Raw genomic sequence first — 27,611 nt, forward strand, 5'->3', positions numbered from 1 at the left:
AACTCAAAGGATTTATTATTATTATTATTATTTAAATATTATCTTTTTGTTTGTTAAGTATATACATATATATATATATATATTCTTTAAATATTCTTATAATTTTATTATTTGATTTATTTTTCTTATATTATCTTTATTACATACGTGTGCGAACATATCGGGGTTCATATTTTTCCTACGATGCCATAGGACAAAATATCACTTTGTCATGGTGACGTGACATCATGAGCAATGCCATGACGTCCAGTTTCTTCTGTGACGTTGCGTTCGACGTGCGACGGCGGCGGGTAGCCAGCCTGTGTTTGAAAGAAATTTGGGTTCATTTTCCTCTATTTGACGACTTCGGTAATAAACAGAATATCATGTTTATGTCCATGTCATACTATGTTTACCTAAAGGTTGGTATTTCCCGAGCGAAAATATTATACTATTCATATACAATATTCTCTATTTATGACAATACGTCTTGTACAGACGTTCAAAATAGTCTGGTACAATTTGTTTACTCGGATAAATACATTTTCTTTGTTTGGATGACGTATTGTCTTCTATATTTAAAGGTACACTGTCTTTTGCTTTGGTTAATACTGTGTTGTTTATAGCTTAACACTGGCAGCATTCCAGATATTTCAAGACGATCTGTCAGTCATCAAGATAAGGCCAGACAATCCAGTGATTGACATCTGTCTTCGCAACTGGGATAACACATATGTCACCATGGCTGCCCACATATCCTGGTTGTCAGCCTCACCGCAAGCTTCAGCTGTTGTAGATAAAGTCTAACGCGGACTTTATGTAAACAAATACGCTCTGATTTGAAAATGACATGTCGTTTTCTTGGATAAATAAATGCCCTTTGCAGCCAGGTGACCCGTGAAGATCCGGGTTAGAATTTGTCTCCAGTAACTCATGCTTGTCGTAAGAGGCGACTAACAGGATCGCGTGGTCAGGCTCGCTAACTTGGTTGACACATGTCATCGTACCTCAGTTACGTGGATCGATGCTCATCCTGTTGATCACTTTTCTAGCCTAGACTCGATTATTTACTGACCGCCGCCTTATAACTGGAGTATGACTTGAGTACGACATGCAACGAAAGTCACTCACTCTGGTTATAGATGGGCTTTAGCAAACCAATGCTTGTATAAAGGGAGAGGAAGGGGCGACAAAGGGATTAAGGGTCTCTGCCATGACATGTGGTTAACACATGTTACCACTCCCAAGCTGATGTTCAAGATGTCGATCACAGGATTGTTTGGTCCAGATTCTATTATTTAATCCAGACCACCTACTGTAACTGGGATATTACCAAGTGCGGCGTAGAACAAACAAACGCAAATGTCATGCGAAAACGGTTGGTGTTCATGAAAAACAATTGCCTTCGGCGTGTCTTCATTAGCGACATGTGAACGGGCATTATCTTGCTGAAGCATGAATGGCTGCCCATGAGGCCCAAATCCTATCCCTGTATCTGAGCTGTGCAGATAAAAATCTCAACTGTTCATTGAACAAAATACAAAACCCCATTTAGACTCCGGCAAGGTGTGTGCCTGTCTGTGACGGTGGAGCAAAACTAGACAGTTTGCAGACCGTCAAGGCCAGATGTCGTGCTCCCCCGGTTGGTTTCGTACAGCCCTGCAACTGACTGAAGGTAAGTCAGGAATGGCAGTGAGTCTCTGGTGTTCTTATTATGTTAAAAATGTCACTATAGAGATGAGATGGCGTGTTTCGATGGACACAAAAATGTCTGCCACTTTTCTCCAGTATACCAACGGCTCGAATACGCCGATTTTCTGTAACCCGTGTCATGACGTATGCACAGTTTAGCTTGAAATGAACGTGTATACCACAACATTCAGAGACAAGAGAATAATCAATCATTCTTCAGTTTTCAATCTGAGGTGTGGAAAGTTCAGGTGTCAGAATGCATGCGAAAGGTCAGTAAGTTCATTGTTCACAAAGTGCCCATGTCGCGCGTTATGGGACATCAAATGTCATGCAAAGTCATGTTGATTTAGGGTTGTTATATAACTTTTTAAACACATGTAGGTATCATTTTAGCTTTCTCACGACCGACCCCATGCTCACTTAAAAGTCGCCATCTCAAAAACTAGTCAGCCGATTTGAGCCAAATTTGGCATCCATGGTGTTTAGTATAGAGAATGGTGGTTTTGGAAAGGTACTTGGTCAGAAACCTCTATTGTATATTCCGGTAGTGGGGTTTATTCAGTGTGAGGTATAGCAGGGTGTATTTCCTGAATGTGAGGTAGTATATTCCGATAGCGGGTTGTATTTACTGATTATACTGAAACATGAGTCTCATTAATAACCTACATTTTAGCCATCCAAAATTCCTTGTGCAAAAGTAAAAATAGACATCACAAAGAGCTCTGGTTGCATTGAATTCCAATTTCTTGCTTCATAAGTAAATGGTATTTACAAATGGATTTTAATTATAAACTTTAATAACACCGTATTTCTATTTTTATTGCGAGGTGTAGGCATCAGGATCTTAACGGTCACATGCAACCAAAAAATCAAACATAATTAAAACACATTTATCACTTATTCATGATATATAATATACATTGCTGCTTTTAAAAACACAAATAAACAAAATTATAAGCGTACAATCGCGATTCAAAAGTGCAATATTTTGTACTTGGGCTTACTTCCCCCGAAACGAAGCCCTCGGGAGACCGAACCCAGTCGTAGCGGGTGGACCTGCACTCAAGTGTAACGACGGCTTCCGATGGGCTGTTTCATTTGCTGATATGCTGAGGGTTCATTGTGTGTACAGAAAGATGATCTGTTTGGCGAGTCACAAGAAAGTAAGATTCTTTATGGATAACAAATTCTTTTTGTGTACTTGATGTGCCGTTTCAGTATGGATTCATATACTGTTGTCAAACAAAAAAATCATAAACACTAAAAGAAGTTATCAATGAAGAATGTATATAGAGATGTTAGGTTTTGAAAATACATGTTCTCTGAATTTGCGCTCAATCGAATAAAAAAATCATCCCAGAAGAGATGGTAAACTGCTGCGTGGCTGGAATCAGTCATTCGTCCAAGTACAAAGCAGGACTTGAAACTGACAAGAGTTTGCACCAGTTTCCGTCAGATCCACTCATCCAAAAAAAATTGACATGTGTATCACACCTGCCTAAATACATAATGTGGCAGAGACGGGACTGGGGTGCACGAGTCATAAATCAGTTTTTCTTTACGTCGTATATTCTGATAGGTGTTAAGTTCAAAGTGCACGTGGTCAATGATTGAAGCTGTGTACTGCATGTTGTCTTTAACAGACAGTCTGACATATAGGTGTGAATAAACCAGACACTGAGCTTTCTCTGAGACAGAGACTGCTTACCACAATCAACAAGTTTTGTTTACGTAACGAGTAGATTATTTACTTGTTTGTGTACACAACTGCTCACGACCTCAGACTCTGGGCATGCATACTGTTTCAAGCTCCGCGAACCTAGTCACTGCGCATGCGTTATGAACGCAGCGCAGCACAGCTGCTGAAACCAGTTTTCCCCCCAGCACTGGGGGGAATTTAGTGAAACGTTTGAACTCGATTTCGCGGGCTTTTCTTTCATAGCGTTTTTTTCAACTTTATAGGTTGAATTGGTATTGTTTATGATTTGTTTAGGTAAGTGCATACCGAAAGGTACCAGAATCTGCAAAGTTGTGTTTTACGTTGCATGTGACCTTTAACAAAGACGTCACAAACTCCCCCTGTTTGTTGCGGTCGTAAAGTGATTCACAATGCACCTGGCATATGCATTACACCTGTTATGTGTTTATTCAGTGTACTTATTCAGTACAGTGTACACGATCCAGGAAGCACATCTTTGTTATCAACTGGGTCGGATGTTTTCCTCGAGCTTCAAGAACGTAAGTGTTATTTGTTTAACAAAAACAAAAACAACCCAGAAACTGTCATTCCTTTATGACCATGCCCCAAATGTCGCTGACACCTCCACCCTTAAATAACATGATTAAATGTTAAACAACCGTTGTGAAGATAAGACGAAGTAATACGAAAGGCGTTAGCTCATTCCACACAATGCGTGATCGTGACAGCGCTGATGTATTGATCACCCACTTGATTTAGCTTCATTAGAATATAATAGTAGCCGCCCACTGCAATGCGATATGTGTGACCTGAAATCATAACAAGCGAGTCTGTCTCATAGTTCTCATATCCTAGTCATCAAGCCCTTTCTGCCCTTTCTCCCGATTTTACACGGGCTCTGAATCTCCAGTTTCACCGTGACTGCTTTCCAATTTATATGGTGTGATTTGTTGCTGCCGAAATAGCACATTGTCAGACAACCTGGTTCCCTGGGTCTGATGCGCCTGCGCTTACATGACATTCATACCTTTCTAAGAAGTAGTTTCTGTTTCGATTACACATAAATGACGTATCTGCTATTTTCAGTATCTACTTTATGATTATTTCGAAGGGTGAGTATACTCCTTGTTCTGAGAGCTTCATCACAGACGTGCGTTGCCTGGCTGTGAGTTAAGGTACGTTTAAAATTACTTTCTCGGGGTTAAAGTACAACTTGGCAGCCGATTTTAAGCTCGATAGCTTAGAGACAACAAACCATAAGTGATGACACTGTTGTGTAAACATCAACATGTACCAAAACCTTTTGCCAACAGTCATAGTAATACAATGAAGAACAGAAGATATCATGCCAGAGTCCCAAATGTTGAGGTCACCGAAGATCTCATGTGACCAAACGCCTTGCCCCCTGTACGGGGCTTGAGGATTGGGTTTGGCTTGGTCTAGGGGTTGTGGGCGGAATAGGATTCTTTGACGCAAGATCTGGTTCTCCGTGGCGTAATTCCACTGTGTTTCGTGACTCAGAGAATGGGCCGTGAAACGCTCCGCTTCCTCCCGTGAAAAATCGAGGAGTGGTTCCTTTGAAACAGACCAGTGTTTCTGTTCGCATGTAAACATTTACCATATTGCTCCAAAAACGCAATTTGATTGGTCGCGCCACCTCTAGGCATCTCCATTGCCCCCATATTACCTCCATATTATCACACAGGGACAACATCTAAGTGTCACATACTGTGTTTATCACACAGGGACAACGTCTAAGTATCACATACTGTGTTTATCACACAGGGACAACGTCTAAGTGTCACATACTGTGTTAATAACACAAGGACAACATCTAAGTGTCACATACTGTGTTAATAACACAGGGACAACATCTAAGTGTCACATACTGTGTTAATAACACAGGGACATCATCTAAGTGTCACATACTGTGTTTATCACACAGGGACAACGTCTAAGTAGTGTCACATACTGTGTTAATAACACAGGGACATCATCTAAGTGTCACATACTGAGTGTATCACACAGGGACAACCTCTAAGTGTCACATACTGTGTTAATAACACAGGGACAACGTCTAAGTGTCACATACTGTGTTAATAACACAGGGACAACGTCTAAGTGTCACATACTGTGTTAATAACACAGGGACATCATCTAAGTATCACATACTGTGTTTATCACACAGGGACAACGTCTAAGTGTCACATACTGTTTATCACACAGGGACAACGTCTAAGTGTCACATACTGTGTTTATCACACAGGGACAACATCTAAGTGTCACATACTGTGTTTATCACACAGGGACATTCTCCAAGTGTCACATACTGTGTTTATCACACAGGAACAACATCTAAGTGTCACATACTGTGTTTATCACACATGGACAATCTCTAAGTGTCACATACTGTGTTAATAACACAAGGACAATATCTAAGTGTCACATACTGTGTTTATCACACAGGGACAACATCTAAGTGTCACATACTGTGTGTATCACACAGGGACATCATCTAAGTGTCACATACTGTGTTTATCACACATGGACAATCTCTAGGTGTCACATACTGTGTTAATAACACAGGGACAATGTCTAAGTGTCACATACTGTGTTAATAACACAAGGACAATGTCTAAGTGTCACATACTGTGTTTATCACACAGGGACATCATCTAAGTGTCACATACTGTGTGTATCACACAGGGACAACGTCTAAGTGTCACATACTGTGTTAATAACACAGGGACAACGTCTAAGTGTCACATACTGTGTTAATAACACAGGGACATCATCTAAGTGTCACATACTGTGTTTATCACACAGGGACAACGTCTAAGTGTCACATACTGTGTTTATCACACAGGGACAACATCTAAGTGTCACATACTGTGTTAATAACACAGGGACAACATCTAAGTGTCACATACTGTGTTAATAACACAGGGACATCCTATTAGTGTCACATACTGTGTTTATCACACAGGGACAACGTCTAAGTATCACATACTGTGTTTATCACACAGGGACAACGTCTAAGTGTCACATACTGTGTTAATAACACAAGGACAACATCTAAGTGTCACATACTGTGTTAATAACACAGGGACAACATCTAAGTGTCACATACTGTGTTAATAACACAGGGACATCATCTAAGTGTCACATACTGTGTTTATCACACAGGGACAACGTCTAAGTGTCACATACTGTGTTAATAACACAGGGACATCATCTAAGTGTCACATACTGAGTGTATCACACAGGGACAACCTCTAAGTGTCACATACTGTGTTAATAACACAGGGACAACGTCTAAGTGTCACATACTGTGTTAATAACACAGGGACAACGTCTAAGTGTCACATACTGTGTTAATAACACAGGGACATCATCTAAGTGTCACATACTGTGTTTATCACACAGGGACAACGTCTAAGTGTCACATACTGTGTTTATCACACAGGGACAACGTCTAAGTGTCACATACTGTGTTTATCACACAGGGACAACGTCTAAGTGTCACATACTGTGTTTATCACACAGGGACATTCTCCAAGTGTCACATACTGTGTTTATCACACAGGAACAACATCTAAGTGTCACATACTGTGTTTATCACACATGGACAATCTCTAAGTGTCACATACTGTGTTAATAACACAAGGACAATATCTAAGTGTCACATACTGTGTTTATCACACAGGGACAACATCTAAGTGTCACATACTGTGTGTATCACACAGGGACATCATCTAAGTGTCACATACTGTGTTTATCACACATGGACAATCTCTAGGTGTCACATACTGTGTTAATAACACAGGGACAATGTCTAAGTGTCACATACTGTGTTAATAACACAAGGACAATGTCTAAGTGTCACATACTGTGTTTATCACACAGGGACATCATCTAAGTGTCACATACTGTGTGTATCACACAGGGACAACGTCTAAGTGTCACATACTGTGTTAATAACACAGGGACAACGTCTAAGTGTCACATACTGTGTTAATAACACAGGGACATCATCTAAGTGTCACATACTGTGTTTATCACACAGGGACAACGTCTAAGTGTCACATACTGTGTTTATCACACAGGGACAACATCTAAGTGTCACATACTGTGTTAATAACACAGGGACAACATCTAAGTGTCACATACTGTGTTAATAACACAGGGACATCCTCTTAGTGTCACATACTGTGTTTATCACACAGGGACAACGTCTAAGTGTCACATACTGTGTTTATCACACAGGGACAACATCTAAGTGTCACATACTGTGTTTATCACACAGGGACATCATCTAAGTGTCACATACTGTGTGACTCACGATGTCTCGAATTGGGCAATGTGAATCATAAACATACTTGATATAAAACACCAGACTGTTGTTTATAAAGCCCCATAAGGCACTAAAGTTCCACTAAACTTTCCCTTGGTCCTTTTCGATTTTTCTTTGACTTTGGCCTTTTGGCTTTCGACTTATTTGATTTTGGCCCTTTTGCCCTCTGTCATCGTTTGTGTAGATGGCAGAAGGTGGAGAACGCCACAAGGTTGTGGATAACGTCGATGACTGCGTCAAGGCTGTCGATGACCTCCTCAAGGAGCCTGTCGTTGCTGTGAACTGCGAGGGAATCCATCTCGGAAAGAAGGGCCCTCTCACTCTTCTCCAGGTGGCCAAACGAGACGGTTTTGTCTACTTGTTCAATGTGTTCGTTGAGCCAAAGGTCTTCAATGAAGGCCGACTGAAGACGTTTCTGGAAAACAAAGATATCACCAAGGTATGATGTCATGAACAATATTGATGCTTGACATGCACGTTGAAGATGTTTCACATAAACATTGTGGATGTTTGATATGAATGATGTAGATGCTTGATATATACAATATGGATGTTTGACATGAACAGTATACTGCAGGTGTTTGACATGAACAATGTAGGTGTTTGACATGAACAATGTAGGTGTTTGACATGAACAATGTAGGTGTTTGACATGAACAATGTTGTGGAGATGACTGACACGAACAATATAGTGTGTGACGTGAACATTGTGGATTGCTGACCTGAACAATTTAGATATTTAACTTTAATAATGTATTGTTCCGAGTGAACAATGTAGATATTTGACATGGACACTGTTGATATTTATTATGAACAATGTAATGGAGGTGTTTGACATGAACAATGTAGGTGTTTGACATGAACACTGTTGCTGTTTATTATGAACAATATAATGGAGATGATTGACATGAACAATACAAGTGTTTGACATGAGCAATGTGGATGTTTGCCATGAACCGACCAAGGCGAACAGCCCTTGACTGCTCCCCGTCGGAACCGTCTACCAATGAACACTTGCCATAAAAGGTGACTATGTCGTAAGAGGCGACTAACGGGATCGGGTGGTCAGGCTGGCTGACGTGGTTGACACATGTCATTGGTTCCCAATTGCGCAGTTCGATGCTCATGTTGTTGATCACTGGATTGTCTGGTCCAGACTGCGTACCACCGCCATATAGCTGGAATATTGCTGAGTGCGGAGTAAAACTAATCTCACTCACTCACTTGCCAATAAACCTATGACATTTATGTGACCTTTACTTTTGACAGTTCCAACACCAGTTCTAATGCTTTGTCTTCTTCAGGTGTTTCACGCCTGCAGCAACGACAGTGCCGCCCTCAAGTGCCAGTACGACGTCATGGTCGTCAACGTGTTTGATGTACAGGTTAGCATATCAATGGAGGCGACAGAGTAGCTTAGTGGTTAAAGTGTTTGCTCGTCACGCCATACACACGGGTTCTATACCACACTTGGGTACAGTATGTGAAGCCTATTTCTGGTGTCCCCTGCCGCGATATTGCTGAAATATCACTGAAAGATGAGTAGAAAACCCCGAAGATCAGGGTTAGAATAGATCTTCAATAACCCATGCTTGAAACTTCACATTCTTTCTTCAGGGCACTATAAAATAACAAGGTGTGGTAAGATGGTTCAATTGCTATTATTGCATTGCTGAGATCTGTGTGATGTACTTGATACACTGACAGTGCCACAAGCAGTTCCATCAGGCTACACCGCCGTTCCAAAACATGGGTATACAGAATGTCAAGTCACAAGAATAAAAATTCGAAAAATTGCAGCCCGCAACCGATTTCGAATGGTCTGTGAGGACAGTGTAGCCGGCAGAAATCCGTCACGTAGGTGGCGTAGGACGATTTGACGTTCTTCTGCTCGTGACGTCACACGTGGGCCATGGTCGATCAGAAGTGGTGCCAGTTTGTTATAGACGACCTCGAAAGTCATATACAGTACAGCGGCTGCATTTCATTGCTCTTGCGACGTCAATAACTGATCTTCCCGTTTGCAACATGCCAACGGCACGTTCACGTTGCACATTTGAGAATCGTGACATTTACTGTACCGTTAGAACTGTGGTTTAAAAGTTTTGTTTTTTTTCCAATTCTTGAGACCAGAAGAAAACTTCGATGCGAAGATCACATGATCGACTGCACGTGCAAAACCTGATTTGGCACTAACGTCATTTGCACAACGAATGGGTGGGTTTGAGTGGGTTTTGCTAACGTTTTTCTAGAGTCGAAGGATAGGGATCCCATTTCGGATACATAGATGTATCATCAGAGAAAAAAATTCATTATTTTTAAAAATTACATTTTGTGAAGTTTCTTTCTTGACTATATATTAATGGATGCGGTAGTGTAGCTAAGTGGCTAACACGTTTGCTCGTCACACCAAAGACCCCGGTTCGATTCCCCACATGGGTACAATATGTGAAGGCCATTTCTGGTGCCCGTTGTAGCTATTCCAGCGATATGCTGGAATATTGCTGAAAGTAACTGCTCCCTCATTCAGTATATTAATGACACAGCTGGAAGTACCGCTTGCTCAAGATAGGGAACGTCCGACGCATAAACCTTTTCTGTATGTGACTTTGAGGGTCAGTGCGCCACTGTTTGTGAGCAGAGGGCCTTCATACTGGTACCCTGCTGCGCTGTTCTCTATCAGTTATAATTTTTAAACATTCATATAAGATTGCCAGACATTTCAGTGTTTATTTAATAGATTTAGGTGCCTCGCGTTTTCATGTTCTTTCAGGCGGCCCAGTATGTAATTGAAAAGTCAGAAGGGAGACAACTACCGTCTTACCGGACAATGCTGGATCTGTGCCGCTTATATACAGACGTCACATCGCTTGAGGGGAACGGAGAAGTTCAAGTAGGACATATCAATCATTTAAGGAACATACGTTTGTCGTTTACTGGCGTCATGCAGTTTGATGTATGTTTGACGTTTTAAGTAGAGACCTACTTGTGGACCCATAGTCTTTCCTTGCTTGTGTCGAGTAAACAGCATGGTGTCAATGATGATTTTTATCAATACATGCAGAAAGAGCACTAGGATGTGGGAGGTAGTCAGCACAATATGAATACCTCACTCAAACATGGGAAAAAATTCGCTCAAGGTTGTATCAATACGTAAAGACTCTTCGTGCCCACCCAAGCACGGCGTTTGTTCCTATTTCGGATGAAAATAGACGCTCTCTGAGACTGGAACACTACCAAGTTGCAAAGTTTTTTAAGCACAAGAAGCTATTCTCAAACGATACAATGAGAGAGGTTCTTGTACAGTATAGGTTGTCAGTGACGTGAAGGTATTTGATTGGTGTGCTAACGTTTTCTTAGGCTTCATGTGTTGACGATTAAAGTTTGGTAGGACTTACTGTTGACTTAAATATCAATGTAAAATCAAGTTGGTATTTGCGGTTATCTCTCCACAAGGCAGTTAAGTCAATTCAAACTGGCTCGGTGACCCAGGTTATATTTTGATGATGCTGAATAAGTTGTCGGATGTCTCGAAGTTAGGATAACTCGATATTTTTGTTGGTTCCATGAATATCGAGACAACGGTGCTCGACTGTATATTCTGTGCGCACGCACACTGAAAACAAAAAGAGCCACCGAATCATAAGCGTTTGTTATGCCGTCATAATTGTTCAATTTAGTTTTGAGTTTTGACAAAGTCATGTTTATCTTGGAGGCTATTTTGATACTAGATCATTCGGAGATTTTATATCTTATCCTGAAACTAAAAGGTAATAGCACGGTAACCTTGCATTTACAACTAAAAATGGTTTGATGTACAGGCGGAAAGGTACAAGGCAGACAATGCTTACTGGGCTAAAAAGGAATTATCGCCGGAAATGGTAGACTACGCATGTGCAGGCGTGCGGATTCTGTTGCCGGAAGTGTATGACAAGCAGAAGAGGTAGGTTTAGAGGCTGAAAGGGGTTTTGGTTTGAAGACAATTTGGAAAATATTGCATTTTTGTTAACTGTTGTAGGAGGAAAGATCTGCAGGTTATACGTACGCGTGATCTAATTGGTTTGTCGTATTTCCCCTTTTCAGTAACCTCCAAGGAGAGTCGTCCCCGCCTTGATGTCTGTCATGTGTGAAAATACGACATTCAATCATAACCAGCGTTATGATTGGCGTGTTTTAATAAAAATATTAAAGTTGTGTTTGTTTAAGATGTCATGGAACATATATATCGTCATACTGAAAGATCAAAGATCACAGCAAACAGAACTGTGTTGCTCCGTGTAGATTTTATTAAGGATAGCACCATGGACTGTGAGAGATTCAAATACACTGCGAACGTGTTTATGGCAAGCCGTTTTCACATTTATTCAGGAATTTCGGATATCTTCAATTGTTTTAAAGATATCTGCATTATATTTAAAGATATCAATCATGATTTAAAGATATCTGCATTATATTTAAAGATGTCAATCATGATTTAAAGATATCTGTAAATATTTGAAGATATCTCTAATTAATTTCACATATCCAAAATAGAATTACTGGTATCTCAAAATGTTATAGAGATGTCAAGATAATCTTTCGAGATATCTGTAAATGTTTTAAAGATATCTGCAAACCAATTACGATCATAGTGTACATAATTGTACTAGAAATTAATTCAAGATATCTTGAATTCAATTCAACATATCTGGAAATCAATTCTAGATATCTTGAAATGATCGGTACATATCCACAAATGCATTACAGATATCTTTAATTCAATTAGAGATATCTTTAATTCAATATCTTTAATTCAATTATTGATATTGTCAATTCTTACTATTACTGATATCTAAAATTGTTTTACAGATATCTTGAATTGATTTGAAGATGTCTTGAATTGAATTAGAGATATCTTGAAATGAATTAAAGATATCTTGAATTGTAACGGTTTCAAGATATCTTCAAATACTGACCCGTGAAGGTCCCGGGGTAGAATAGGCCTTCAGCAACCCATGCTTGTCATAAAAGGTGACTCAGCTTGTCGTAAGAGGCGACTAACGGGATCGGGTGGTCAGGCTCCCTGACTTGGTTGACACATGTCATCGGTTCCCAATTGCGCAGATCGATGCTCATGTTGTTGGTCACTGGATTGTCTGGTCCAGGCTCGATTATTTACAGACCGCCGCCATATAGCTGTAATATTGCTGAGTGCGGCGTAAAACTAAACTCACTCTCTCTCTCTCTTCAAATACTTCCGGCTACATATCCGTAAATACTTCCGGTTGGAAATAGTTGGTGACCATGCTTGTACAGCTCTTACATGCCGTGGGCCGAGATGCGGTCAAGACATGATCCTGTATCGCGGCCAAAAACACCGCCTGTATGAATTCTACCCAGATTCTTGTGGTCAATATTCCCTCGTAGTTTTTTAGTCAGTTCCTGTATCAACGCTAGCGAGCTAACACATGTGGCAATGCGCCACATTTTTATTTTTATAGTTTCTGATAGTGTTCTACAGTGGGGCCGTCCAATGTTCATTCGAGCTTTGATTTTCGCCGTCATGGGTTCAATTGAGTGTAGTGCTATCAATGTTTGGGGCTTGACATGGAGATTGTGTGTGCGCTTCCAACATATTTAGGCATTATACTTGTTAATAGCTGCGAGTTTTAAAACTATAATATTGTATCGGTGTGTAACTAATCAACTTTAATCTTTAACATTGGGCTTATATTTCACATCTCTGGGGATAGTTTAGTCTGACTTTGTCTTCGGTTTATTTTTATCATAATGTTTTCATTGTCTGAAAGTCCAAGACTCAATGTTAAAGGATTGAGGATCATTCATACTTTTTTTCAGCGAATTCATTAAAAGTTCCAACAAAGTTGAGAAATATGTTATTTAAGTCATTATTTAGTATCTGCTTCAGGATTTGATGAAAAATTTGATTTTATTTGCATATTAGATAAAACGATTCCCATGTGTGAGTATTAAACCCTGTTTAGAAACATAAGTGGAAATATCAGGTGAACGGCTGGTAACAACGGCCTTAGAATAGGTCTTCTCCTGCATTTACTTGTATCAAAAAGTTTCAGTTCTTGAAAACAAATGAGTAAAAACAAAAAACGGCAATATAAGGTACGAGTACTTTGATGATACTACGAAACACTGGACTCAAACAAGAGTAGAGTTATCGTTCTTGTTTCAAGTAGTTCTCATGTTTATGCGGCTATATCAAATCCTTTCAGTCCCTGTTCGGCTTGACCCAGAATAAAGAGTTGGTCACGAATGATATCTGCTCAAATCGCTAAGTCGTCGACACTGACAAAATATCCGTGGCATGTGTGTATTATACGTGTTCAAGGAAATAATTTTTGCTTTTCTTGATTCAATGACGAAATTGAGTCGACTTTGATAATGCTATTCATGAGTGAAGTATATTTTGCAGAACACTTGATGACAAAGAACTGTGGGTACAGTTTAATGAAAGAGTAAAATTTGAACTGAACTTTCGATGGAATGATAGTGTCAGAGATGACAAGAATGAAGAGACCATGACTCTTGTGAAAAACATACTTCGCCAGTTCTCAACAAAATATACCAGCAATGCCAAGCTGGATGACATCACAAGCGAGGATGACATTGAAGCGTTGAAACTGATTCGAATGCAAGAGGTTGGACAATTTTCTGATATTGTCATGAAACTGAAAAACCAACTTCTAAAAAGGGATATGGACAAATTGGAACAAGCCTTAACTGAAAATGCCGACTCTTTCGTCCCGATAGGGTTGCATCACAGAATACTGGCCGGCGGCAAGAGAAGCCCTGATCTTGAAGTAAGCATGGCGGCGCAGAAACTATATCTCAAGCTTAATGCTATTCAGATGGCAGGCCTACTTACCAAGTACAATGAGACAACTCCTAGTTATTACATCTCGGAGGATGACAAGAAATTCCTGAGAAAACTTCCACCCTGTACCGGCACCAACCCGAATGTAGACCCCGTCCTCCGCCATCTTTACAACGTCAGCATCGACAGCTACGTGGAGGAAATCGAGACCCTGAGACAGAAGTTCCAGGCTGAGGGGAGCCGTTTCAGACTTGGAGACGCTGATCATAGGCTGTTCAAATACTACATCAGCGCTCCTGAAATCCCATTAAGACTCAAGACTAAGGCTAAAGAATTTGTGGACATACTGGAGAAAGCTGGAATCATTTGAAGACAGAGGAAAAGACAGTACCGCTTCTAATTATCACCACTTCTTACCAGACACTTGCTCATAAAACGACAATCTTGTCTAAGACGCGAGGTACATTCTCACTTCATGAGATGTGTACTGAGTTGGAACTGTGAGTAAACCAAACAAAGGTAAACTCGATTGGCCATCCAGTGTTTTCGAATGTTCAGATTACTCATATAATATCCATTTAGTTTGGACGTACAATTCATTTTTACGTAGATGACAGAATTCAGTAGTTTGATATGGAACAAATTTGTAAGCGGTGATTTTTCCTTCTAACTTCTACAAAAAACATCATGTAAGGATGTTCTTGCAAGTGTAATCTTTTTATCTTTGTGTAAAGGTTATTATTTGTCCTTGATTTTTATCCTTTTTCGAAAGTGAAAAAGGGTACATTGTTGGAACCAGCGATAGATAATCACATACTGGTAAACACATATAAGATGATCCACGACCTGACAAATGACCCCAATTTGCATAATTGGGATCGCCCCACAGAACGATCCACTTGAAACAAGAGGGAGACAGGTTGTCTGATAAATATCGAGAAGTTCATTTTCCCCGTGCGTTTCACACATGAATTGTTATAGCACACTCGATTTGGGAACAGGTACAATCCCAACGAATTGAATCAACACATATACTGAGCAAATATGTTTAGGACCACCGATCCATTTTACGAAGCAAATGACATTTTCCTGGGGTTTTTTTTAAACAAAATTGTTGAATATCTAAAATGCTTCTCAATGCCCCAATCATCTATTTGTCTTCGTCTTAACTAAAGGTTAGCTTTGAATATCAGTATCTTATGCCTGAAATTGCAGTCTTATCATTCGAAGGAATATGCGGTGTTGTTTTAATGGTAAAGTTGACTTTTCGTCTGCTAAATATTAAATAGATAATAACTACATATAGTTAAATGTGTTAAAAGTTATCTGTTACTGAATGGTGGTGACTAAATCAGAGTAGCAAGGGGGAAATATTTGTATCCCATAATTTTGTTCCTATTTCTCTGTACAGGCTGGTGATCGACCGGGAATACATGTCTTGGAAATTTATATAACCGGTTCCAGAGAAATGGTTAGTATTCAAACAATATTTCCAAATTTGTCATATTTTTATTATGGTCACCAAAATTGTGTACAGAAAACTGAAAATACCTTTTGACATTGATAAGTCAGTGAGAAATATCTTTGTACACAAATTTGTCGGTAGATTCAGTAGATTTATCAGTGACTAAAAAAATATAAAATACAGACAACTCACCAAAGATTACTCTTTTTTATGACAAAGTATGGGAACAGTAAAAACCTGATATAGTATGTGTCAATTATTATACAAGACACAACAATGCTGGAAAATTAGGCGGACTTACTGATTTATGCTTTAATTATCACTCTCTGAATCAGTCTCGGTGTCTGAATCACTCGCAAGTCCTAAGTCAATCACTAGTTTTTCAATTTCCCTTTCTACTGCGATTTCGCGTTGCCAGTAACCATCTTCAATTATTTTAACATGTTTACAACATTCCGGCAATTCTTTTGCACCGATTGCAGACATCCTTTCAATTACAGCAACTCTTAAGGAACTTTTTATGAACTGCAAGTTTTGTGAAGCGACATAATTTTTCACATTTGCCCAAATTATCTCAATCGGGTTTTGTTCTGCGTGGTATGGAGGGAGACGTAGTACATCATGACCATGTTGCTTCGACATCGTGTCTACTCTGCAGACAGGGCCCGATTTGTTGGATTTTGCAAGAAACAATAGTTCCGATCGGCTTTAAGCATTTTCTCATCAAATGAGATATTGTGCCTTTGTAGCCACGCTTTTATGTCATCTTTTCTGTTGGCGGTTGTCGGACATTTGTCCACCTGCTTGCTATGATATGGTGCATTATCCATAACGATGACAGAGTGCAGTGAAAGGATCAACTTGTCCTGGAGCCATTTGGAAAAATTACCAAAGTTCATCTCGTCATGATAGTCTGCTGATTTGAGTTTGGAATCAAAAACAAGCAAAGCATTTGGAACAAAACCGTTTTCACCCCCTGCATGAACCACAATAAGCCGAGGTCCGGTGCCAGACGGAGGTTGAACCCCATTTATTACGACTTCACCCTCAAGTTGCCAACACTTTGGGACAATGTGGTGTCCATGCAACCATGTTTCAGCGATAAAGATGAGTGTTCGATTTCCTTCTCTGTATTTCTTTATTGCACGCAAGTATTGCAAACGCTTGGAAACAATGTCATTACGTTCCATTAAAAGTTTACGGTTTGACTGCGTTTTTCGCCACCTAAACCCCATGTCTTTGAGATTTTTTCGAAAACTTTCCTTAGAACCCTTGTAGTTCAACTGGCACTTTGCCATATCATACATCGTATCCAGAGTGGGTAGTTGTTTTTTACGCCATATAAACTTGACGGACTGCACACAGGTCGAAATCATCAAGTTTGTAACTGCAAGTTTTGGGTTTGCGCAACTTGGTGGGACTGATAAATGTAGGTCCACTCGCACTCCTACCACCTTCTGCCTTAATGCGCTTTGAAGTTGCCGTTGAGAGTCCAGTAGCAAGGCTACTTTGTAAAAGGGAATCTGCTTTGGTTGCACAATTTTTGTCCATACACTTGATAACATTGTATGCTATCTCCCTTGCCTGAGAATGAACTATTTGCCCATGTTTTCCTAACTTGGACATTTTTTACTACAACTGAAATATGTTTAACAGTATTGAGACAGGTGTAAAACAGTAGCGAGACAGGTGTTAATCGGAGGCGGTGTTGATTTCATGTCACGGTTAGCATGTATTGCACGTGCATAATCGTCAAGCTACCTGTAGCAGCCAAGTGTACTCATCCAATTCGTTGTAGCGCCTCTCTTGTCACAAATGCGTTTAGTGCGCAGGATCATCTAATATGTGTCTAGCAGTACAAATGTATACAAGTACTCCATGACAGTATACACCAGCGTTTTCTTTTTGTATTTATAGTAAGTATATTTATTAAATATTAATTATTTTGTATTTCAATACGTTTTGCACTGATTTTCAAAATAATATGCAATCAAAGCAAATTGTGTTATTGTGTTACTTGGATAACACAATTTGATTCGACTGATACATTGTTGCTTGTAGTTTATCAGAAGTACTAAGTTCTCGCGAAGTGCCGTGACATACCTCGGCTCCAGTTAAATGACATCAGGGGCAGCAACTGGGATACGATGACATGCAGGGGCCACGTGACCATGCTTGTCCACCAGATCACGTCATCGCTCACTCCAAGCATGAGTCACTGAAGATAAAGTCTAACAATGATGTGCACTAATAAGCTGTGGTTTGAAAATTATAGTTTGCTTGAATAAACAGATGGCCTTTGCATCCTTGTGTTAATGTTTACGTCAGAATAAATGTTATCTCTAGCACAAATCACAGGGGACCTGTGAAGATCCAGGTTTGAATAGGTCTTCAGAAACCCATTCTTGTCGTCGACTAACGGGATCGAGCGCTCACAGGGGCGGGTACAGCTTTTTAGCATTTTGAGAAAGGAGGTGTGCGTACTATTGAGAACGGGTGCACATTTCATTTTCACCTGAGTTTCAAAGGTCATATAACTAAATTTCCCCTGCAACTCTCTCTCTCTTGGTTGGGCAGATCACACTGCTACTGAATCAACTGATTGGGTAGACCACACCACTAATGAATGAAATGGTTGGGAAGATCACACCACTACTGAATCAAATGATTGGGCAGACAACATCGCCCATGAATCAAATGATTGAGCAGACCACAGCACTACTGAATCAAAGGACTGAGCAGACAACGCCACTACTGAATCAAAGGGCTTGTCAGAGGGCACCACAACCGAATAAAATGGTTGGGTAGACGATACTACTTCTGAATCGAATGGTTGGGCGGACGATACTGTTCCAGAATCAAATGATTGGGAAGAAGACACCACAACCGAGTCAAATGGTTGGGTAGACACACTGTAAAACTTTCCTGTAGTTATTTACGGTAAACTACAGGCAGCTAGGCTGCCAAACTTTTACAGTAAAAACACGGTATACCGTGAAAATAACAGCAATCTGTAATAGCATTTAAGATATAATATAACAGTAAACTAAGGTAGGACTTACCATACAATGTGCTGTGCACATTCCTGTATTTCTACTTAACTTTAGACTTTACTATCAGGGTTTAAACGGTGAAATAACTCAACCAACTGCAACCTAATGTCATCCAACCTCTGCGATAAGATGCTCTAATATATATCCATGTCAATAAAAAAAGACTCAAATGAAGTTTGAAGAAGATTTATTAAAAGAAGAAATAAAGCATAGGGCAAACAAGCCACTGTAAGTGACACCATATAACAATGATCAACAGCGGAAAATAACATCTTTGGGATTCATGTGTGCCATTAGTCATATATAAAACGATATTATTGGGAAATGGCCCATTCATATGCTTTCATTTGATGAAAGATTGCAACAGCTCACTGGCGATATAGGTAAAGTGGAAAAGAAAAAAACCATATTGCTAGTATAGCATCAGCAAAATCAACCTGATAATGTATTAACTGAAAACAAACAATATCTAAACAACTTCTGGGGAAAAAAACATGTTTGGCTATCACTGAATTTGAAATTATGCATTTCTCTTCCAGCAATTAACTCAATGAACACAATTCAAACAATATGTAAACCACTTCTGGAAAGACATGTTTGGCTATGACTGAACATGAAATTGTGCATTTCTCTTCTAGCAATTACCTCAATGAACTAAATTCAAACAATATGTAAACCACTTCTGGAAAGACATGTTTGGCTATCACTGAACATGAAATTATGCATTTCTCTTCCAGCAATTAACTCAATAACCTCAATTCAAACAATATGTAAAACACTTCTGAAAGACATGTTTGACTATCATTGAATTTGAAATTATGCATTTCTCTTCCAGCAATTAACTCAGTGAACTCAATTTAAACAACTTCTGGAAAAAACACGTTTTACTATCAATGAAAACGAAATTAAGTACTTCTCTTCCAACAATTTACTCAGTGACCTTAATTCAAACAATATCTAAACAACCTCTCGAAAGACATGTTTGGCTATCATTGATCATGAAATTAAGTATTTCTCTTTCAGCAATTAACTCCAAGAACTTAATTCAAACAATATCTAAAAAAACTCCTGGAAAAAACATGTTTGGCCGTCATTAATGCAAACCAATCATTACTTAGTATTGCAACTGCTAGACTTTGCCCTCTCATGCCTCGATCCATTCAAAATCGGCAAGTTCGTTGATGAGTTTGAGAACTTTCGCACTCATAACTGTCTTCTTTCTTTTTTCCTTGCAACCTTTTGATCCCTTTTCTGGATTAAGGCGAACGAAGCATCTGGAAATGAAAGCAGTGGCATCATTGTTTCTGCGTTATCAAAGCTTTTCACAATAAATAAATAGGACTAAGTAAACTACATTTACATTTTTCGGAAAAACAGAAAGTCTGCAATTTTCAGCAGCAGTTCATTTATCCTACAGCCATTTATCTTGATACTGGAGGGTTGGGCCAATGAGATATTGGTCACATATACCTTTAACATCTACAAGCAGACAGGACAAGGGTAACATCTATTATCAGTGAATCTAAGCTTGAAGTCCCTGATAAGTAAGACAGAGGCTTCTGAGGGGAACTGTTGCTCTTGGGTGAGTCTTTTAAACCGGAATCCCATATAGTTTTATCCGTCTCTAGCTGGTTGCTGAATTCAACAGTCTGTTAAGATACACGTTTAATTTACCTCTGTATGAACTCAAGTGTGACAGCAGACCCAGTCTGATATTCAATGTTAAACACATAGAAAGAAGCGAAGAGCATAGCAAATGCATCAATGAAGCTGTTAAGTCTTGGGCTGATTACCAAATGGTCACACATCACAGTGTAGTGCTGGCCAGCTAAAACTGAGTCACCTGAAAAAGATGCAAATGATATCAACAAGATGATATATATATTTTATATAGATCTAGCAATGTGACCTTCTTTCTGTAAATCCACAGTACCCAGTACTGGTAATCTGACAGATTGTTACTGACACTAAAGTACACACCATGGACGATCATCATGGGGTTCTCAGGAGTGTCCATTGCTTCAAGAGTCTCTGGTGTTGAGGTTACCTGTAAATTTAAAAATCAGGAATGTAGACATAACTGAATCATGTCATTCCTACAAAAAGACAGATTACAGTTATGGATTTGATAGTGTACTGTTTGAATATGTCGTGGACTGTGACCTACAATAGACATTTTGCATATTAGGCCAGTAAAGACACATTAACCTGACAAAGCTATGATATCACAGACATATATTTTCCAGTGACAGGGTCACAGGACATTACAGATATTTTGGCAATCCAGGAATGAAGCGTGAATTTCAAGGAGCAATGAAGTGACATAGAGTAACTCGTCTTCCCTAACAATTTTGTTGTTCTCCGTAAACTACTGACTGGAAAAAAACTTGAACTAACTGGGTATGAACACTGGTGTCAACCCAGTACAAAAAAGTAAACGCTTTTGTTTCACTTACATCAGTCACTAGAAACAGGGATTTTCTCGTCCATGTACTCCATAATGCACAATAACACAGCCACCAGCCAGGCTTTGACATTGTCATTTTGACTCTGTCTGATTGCTTCTTCAAATATATGCGAAGACTTGTGTGGCAGTTTATTTCTGAAGAATCTGTTCATTCTCGGAGCCTTAATCCTGTATGAATTGGCCAGTGCCTCATGTTTATTCCAACAAGTTTTTCAAAGTGATTCAGCATTCCTACAGTGTGAAATAGAAATGGCCACTCAGCTTTTATGTGTGCCATGCTTGCGCCATTGTTGATCACGCTCCTGAGGAGGGGATATACAGTTTCCATCCCCTTTGCAATGACTTCTGCATCGACTTCTTTTGGATCATCCTCATTAAGTTTCAAAAGTTCTGCCTGAACATGTTTTATTTTGAGCTCATCCTCCTCTTCAGGATGTGGCTCCCAGTTTATACAGCCATAGGAATCACTTCTTGGTGCAGAAATGCCCGAGTTTCTGCTTCTGTCGGCATCAGATGAGTCAGTATCAGCTTGCCGTCTTTTCAAATTATGTTTAGTTAAACAGAGTTTATCAACAGAGATTCCTCGATTGAGATTGTCATTTCGTGAGATTAACCTGTTCAACAAAGATCCATACCCCGAACCCACAACATCGTCATCTATCCAGTCCTCAAGAGAATCGGGGTATTTGGCCACGGCTCTTTGTGCAATGATAGACAACTGTCTTTTTGTGGCCTGCACAGTCACAACTCTGACCATATCCATTAAATGTCTAACTAATTTCCTTTTCAGTGTAGGTACGAGGCGCTGTTTCGATTCTAGAGGCTTCATGACATCCCTTGTCATAGAACTCCAATTTAGGTCAAGTTTGAGTGCCAGTTAGGGTTCTCTATTTCTACCTTCAAACACAATAGGTGGAGGTGGAGGTGGTGAGAACGTACTGCTGGTACTAGGTGTTGAGCAATCACTTAGGTCACTTTCAGTTTCTGAAATACATAATAATGAAGAGAAGAAATCTCACTGTTTATTATGTTATAATCAATGGCATCAGTTTTACTTTAGAATTGTTAGGATGCATCTGCATGATATCATATATTAAAGTTATGACAAACCATGTACAACTGCAGTTATTCAACATGCCATATTTCTATAAAGCAATTATTTCACAATGATTAGATTCTTACAAGGCATTATGAAACGTCTTACCTGCAGAGGTTAATAAAGGCTGTTTCAGTTGACAAGCATGCTTCAATAATTTCCTGGCTACTATTGTTTTGAGGTTGTTTTGGCCTTCAGTTAAGTCTTTCTCTTGGACCAAAGATAAATCCTGCACAGACTCTACCCCAATCAACTTTAGTCATAATGTAGTCCTTTAAACACTTATCAGTGCAATCTGTGTGGTTAGAATCATCAGATGTACTAGCCATTGTGCCCGTGTAGCACTGTGCCCTTCAAAGAGAAATAGAAACTGCCTGAATAAAAGTACACAAACAATGGCCAGATATCTGCAAAGTCTGAAACAGTTCAGCTCTTTGCATTCATTTTCATTTTCAAAGCCATGTAAACCCATTGTTGGCACGGGTATGGACTGAATAGACTTAAATACAATTAGGACTGTTTTTGCTCTAAGTAGAATGATCTCAAGTTTACCAAGCTTCAAACCTTTGTCATTCTCTTCAACTACTAAATAATTGTACTAACTTTGTACTGTACACCTCTGTATACGAGTTGTAATGATGAAACCGTATTGGTTTCGTTAACATCATATTTTGAAACTGCCTTCAAGACTGACTGGCTATGGATACTAGGTGAAAATGGTGAGCTATGATCAGCTTGTAGTTCACTCTGAAACAAATTTCCAGTCATGTAATATGCTTGTAGGAGCTGATGTTTCTGTGCGAGTGTTTTGGCCAAACGTTTATAGTTTTGAAGCTTTCTAGCACATTTCTTGAACTATGAGTGTTTGCTTTCAAAACGAAGGGTCCACAACTGGATCAAGGGTCCATGGACGCGATTAGCTCGGGGTAATGATAAAGAAAATGATGTTTTGGTCTGAGCTCTTGATTAGTAAAGAGGGTTTTCCTATAATAGAGATACTCTTCAATGATAGAGTTCAAAGTAGCTATTTTTGAAACATTGAGTCTGTGACTGCAAACAATTTCAGTAACTGTTTTCAGTAACAGAAACAGTTGCCAAACATCATTTTCAGCATCAGACACACAATTCCCTATTAGTGGGGGAAAGGTTCTCACAAAAACCCAATTCTGAATAGCATGACCTGACAATTTATCAGATTTTGCCTTCACACTCCACATAAGAAAATTCTGAAATCCGTGTATTTAGGTGTTCATAAGTGAACCATTTCACGTTCCTTACAAAGTAATCAATCATTAGCATCATTTCATATGGTACAATGCCTTCGAACAGGTCATGGCCTAGACATGGGGGCAAACCACTAGTGACATGGAAACTGTTTACCTGGTTGAAATACGGATTCATGTTTGATACCATCATGGTGAGCAAGGTCTGGATTTTCATCTAAAGCCTTAAGGGACTCTTCATAAGTGTGTTTTGTTCTCTTTACACCTCTGATTGGTAGTACTGACCCTCTTATATCTGTTTTTGTTGCTGAACAGTATCTACAAAAGTTCTCACCAGAAAAGTTTTCCAAGAATCCACCTATCATGTGCGATCCAAGGTTGTCACCTAGGATGTAAACTAAAACCCCTTTAATTTGTCCATCTCCAGTTTCAACACCGTTTACTTCCACATCATGTTGATCCCTCACTAAGGGTGGCAATACCTTGTCCTGTCCATATTCCTTAAGATATGCCTCCCTACATAACAATACGAGCTGCATATGATCTATATTGGAACGGCGATAAGCAGGAGAATTTCCTAGGGTATAATACACGCCGATCAATTTGTGTTTCTTTCTTGCTGATCCCAGGGGATTAACAACCTCAATAGCATCCTGGTACAGCAAGATCTCAAAGCAGGCTTCTCCACTACTCAAGATGGGATGGTTTTTAAATAAAGATCCTTGATGAAGACTAGTTAAAACATCTTCATCATCAATCTGTTCAGACCTGACACAAGTTCATAGAATCTCTCTGATATCTATACAGTGCTAACAGACTTTCAATTACTGAAACATACTGAAATGTTTTCCGCAATTGTTTATTGCTATATGCAAGGAATATCTCTCGAGGTTCTACGAAAGGAAAGTGTTTCTTGTAGAAATGTGATCTGAACTTTTGTGATCTTAATGGTCCATTGTTACAGGCAGAAAATATATCACTTGATTGAATTTCCTCTCTAACATTTCTAATAACATCATTATCTGTCCCACATAATCTTAACGTTTCTGTGACAGCGTGTTTCACAAACTTTTGACTAAATTCATGCCATGAATTAAACTCTTCAATAATGCTTTGGATTGTTAAACTGGAAGCAAATACTTGCTTTCTAATTTCAAATAAAATAATGCCAAGTTTCTCAAATATTGTTCATTCGTGATGGGGCCAAAGTGACTGCCTTCATCATTCCAATTTTGACTTTCAGATACATCACTTTCATCTATATCTTTGCTCTGTAACGGAACTATGATGTCGAGATCATTATGATCAGCAATAGCTGTGGTGGCACTATGTTCCGAGTCAGTCAAAGTTCTTGAGAGATGTTCATCGCAGTCTATAGTTTGGTAGGATTCTTCAACATCCTTTACTGCTTGTTGAAGTAGGTGTACAGAGATATGGTGAATATCAGAGATTTGGTGCTTGCGAGAGAAATGTGAAGAAAATGATGACTTTTTATTGAAACGAAGGCCCCAATTCTTAAACGGACACAATACTTCCTCATGTAGAGACAGGTGTTCTCTTAAATGTGATAAATGCTTACTTAAACTGTCAAAGTGGCTTCCACACCATTCTATACTACATTTCAAACATGTCCAGACCCGAGTAGATTTTGACCTACACACGTGTAATTGTCCATGATCTCTCAGTGTATGAGATCTGAATGCAGAGTAAGTATGAAAGGCCCTTTCACACGTGACGAAACAGCATGGAAACTGTATATTTGGAACATTTAGGTGAAGCTGGTAATGGTCAACATAGTGCCTAAGCGTTGACGTTTCAAAACTACAACATTTGCAACCCAACATAACCCTCGTCCACAACTGCGAAAACTCGAAGAGACGGACAACGCATATTCCCTGGCAAAGACATGAGACTATACTACAAATCAATACAGCAGAAACCAACATACTACTCCTCAGATCATTATATCATATTCCATACCAGTAACCTGTGATATAGCAGTTGACATGCGGTTGTCAGATGTCTTGTCAGCCTGTCCCAAACCTCAAACAATGGCGGCATTCAAGAAAAACGATCCCACAATACATCTGTTTACGGTACGAACGTAATATTGACGGCACTTTACCGTATTTAGATATTACGGTGGAGCACTGTTAAAATAATACAGCGAACTACCGTATATTTTGCGGTGAGGGTTTACAGCGCAACACTGCAACTGAATCAAATAGTTGAGCATATGACACCGCTACCAAATCAAATGACTGGGCAGACGACACCATCACCCGTTAAATGTTGGTTATCATAAGCTTTTTAGTAAGTCGCATTTCGTTCAACGGTGCACCTTAAATATTAGTGTTGCAATATATTAAGGTATTTTAAAAAAGAACTCAATGGAGTCGTTTGTTGCAGAAGTCCATACTGTTTTTGTTGTTTTTTTAATGAGAATTTGATGTGCGTATCACAGCAATGCACTTCTGTATTTCAATTTTAATGAAGATGAGGAACCTCGTACAAAGCTTGAACGGATCAAATCTAATATGTTTCAGAAATTCCGCAGGTGAGTGACTTTAGTTTTAGACCGCGTTCAACAATATGTCATCAATGTCACGGCAGGGTTAAATCTTGCAGCCAAGGGGTAGGAATGCCAATTACTGTCGCTGCTATTGCAAATGTATAACAAGACAGAACTGTTCCCTGGGTAAATGTATTTTACCAGTATTTAAGACCTTTTTTATATATCGTATATCATGGATAGATTGTCACAGACAAAAACCTAGTACATCTTAAACCCCTATGTACAATACATTGCTATTATAATCATGTATTAGTTATGGTGCGTAATAATATCTGTCGGTGTAATATACGGTATGTTTCTTTTCAAGCAACACTGTGCATGAACGTAGGATGTTAAGAAGAAAGTATTTTTGCAAGGAAAGCCAAGTTAATCTCAACAGAAATGTCTCTTCGGTACAGTACAATATTCCTGGAAAGCTTCTGGTTATACGACCCATGAAGATCCGGGTTAGACTTCATCTTCACTACACCATGCTTGTCGCTATTGGCGACTAACGAGATCGGGTAGTCAGGCGCACAGTATCCCAGTTGATCGATGCTGTTGACGTTGATCACTGGACTCGATTATTTACAGACCACCGACACATATCTGGAATATTTGCAGCTAAACTCGATCACTCGCTCGCCAACGACCTCATTTTTTACAGGGATGTGCTTCCCCCTTTTGTCATGAAAGTTTACTAATTAAATGACCATTGGAACTCTCATGAAAACGGGTGAAAATGAACTGTGCAACGTTTGCGTCAATCCTATAATGAGCAGTTGACGTTAGCTAAAGCTTTGGTTCAGACACGGGACAAAATTCCCCAAAGTTCCTTCAATCCTTTAGTGCCGTCTTTCGTAATCAAGCCTGCATCAAAGCCAGTGGTAGACACACAAAATTATGAACTTGTGAACTGACTTTTGACACCACATCATGTCAAGGCTGGCAGTGTGCCTAGTGTCGAATCATACTGATTTCGATATTATTCTGCCAACTGTCATTAAGTAAAGCACCACAAATCACGTTATTATCTTTTGCATTGACAAATGGCATAACATAAAATAATGTATGGTTACATTTTACTATGTGAAGTAATCGCTTGATGACAAGCCTGCATCAAAACCAGTGGTGGACACACACGATACTGAATTTGTGCCCTGACTTGGACACGACATCTCGTTAGGGGTGTGTAACATC

General features: G+C 39.4%; 2 protein-coding genes across 2 annotated transcripts; one reads left to right on the forward strand and one right to left on the reverse strand.

Annotated features, from left to right (window-relative positions):
- Nucleotides 1–4,461: 4,461 nt before the first annotated feature.
- LOC137268876 (uncharacterized) lies at nucleotides 4,462–18,322 on the forward strand. Its single transcript, XM_067803464.1, has 6 exons — nucleotides 4,462–4,545; nucleotides 7,909–8,163; nucleotides 9,029–9,109; nucleotides 10,498–10,617; nucleotides 11,546–11,667; nucleotides 14,152–18,322. Exons 2-6 carry the CDS (start codon nucleotides 7,909–7,911, stop codon nucleotides 14,921–14,923), a joined length of 1,350 nt encoding a protein of 449 aa, XP_067659565.1. The 5' UTR covers nucleotides 4,462–4,545; the 3' UTR covers nucleotides 14,924–18,322.
- Nucleotides 18,323–19,243: 921 nt separating this feature from the next.
- On the reverse strand, nucleotides 19,244–25,919 carry LOC137268883 (uncharacterized). The gene is made up of 6 exons (XM_067803471.1): nucleotides 25,838–25,919; nucleotides 22,743–22,985; nucleotides 21,528–22,522; nucleotides 21,052–21,118; nucleotides 20,746–20,914; nucleotides 19,244–20,345 (listed from the first exon to the last, which is right to left on the reverse strand). The coding sequence occupies exons 3-6, from the start codon at nucleotides 21,612–21,614 to the stop codon at nucleotides 20,216–20,218; spliced, it is 453 nt and encodes a 150-aa protein (XP_067659572.1). The 5' UTR covers nucleotides 21,615–22,522; nucleotides 22,743–22,985; nucleotides 25,838–25,919; the 3' UTR covers nucleotides 19,244–20,215.
- Between the last annotated feature and the right edge of the window lie 1,692 nt (nucleotides 25,920–27,611).

Source organism: Haliotis asinina, chromosome 16 (genome assembly GCF_037392515.1).
Source record: "Haliotis asinina isolate JCU_RB_2024 chromosome 16, JCU_Hal_asi_v2, whole genome shotgun sequence".
Taxonomy (NCBI): Eukaryota; Metazoa; Mollusca; class Gastropoda; order Lepetellida; family Haliotidae; genus Haliotis; species Haliotis asinina.

Excerpts from the sequence above, each read along its gene's own strand:
- LOC137268883 (XM_067803471.1), bottom strand. The coding sequence starts at position 21,614 with ATGACAATGTCAAAGCCTGGCTGGTGGCTGTGTTATTGTGCATTATGG. Across the intron at positions 21,119-21,527 it reads CCCTGTTTCTAGTGACTGAT|GTAACCTCAACACCAGAGAC; the intron begins GTAAGTGAAACA and ends TTAAATTTACAG. Across the intron at positions 20,346-20,745 it reads ACACTTGAGTTCATACAGAG|ATGCTTCGTTCGCCTTAATC; the intron begins GTAAATTAAACG and ends TTTCATTTCCAG.
- LOC137268876 (XM_067803464.1), top strand. The coding sequence starts at position 7,909 with ATGGCAGAAGGTGGAGAACGCCACAAGGTTGTGGATAACGTCGATGAC. Across the intron at positions 8,164-9,028 it reads AAAACAAAGATATCACCAAG|GTGTTTCACGCCTGCAGCAA; the intron begins GTATGATGTCAT and ends TGTCTTCTTCAG. Across the intron at positions 11,668-14,151 it reads GTGTATGACAAGCAGAAGAG|AACACTTGATGACAAAGAAC; the intron begins GTAGGTTTAGAG and ends TATATTTTGCAG.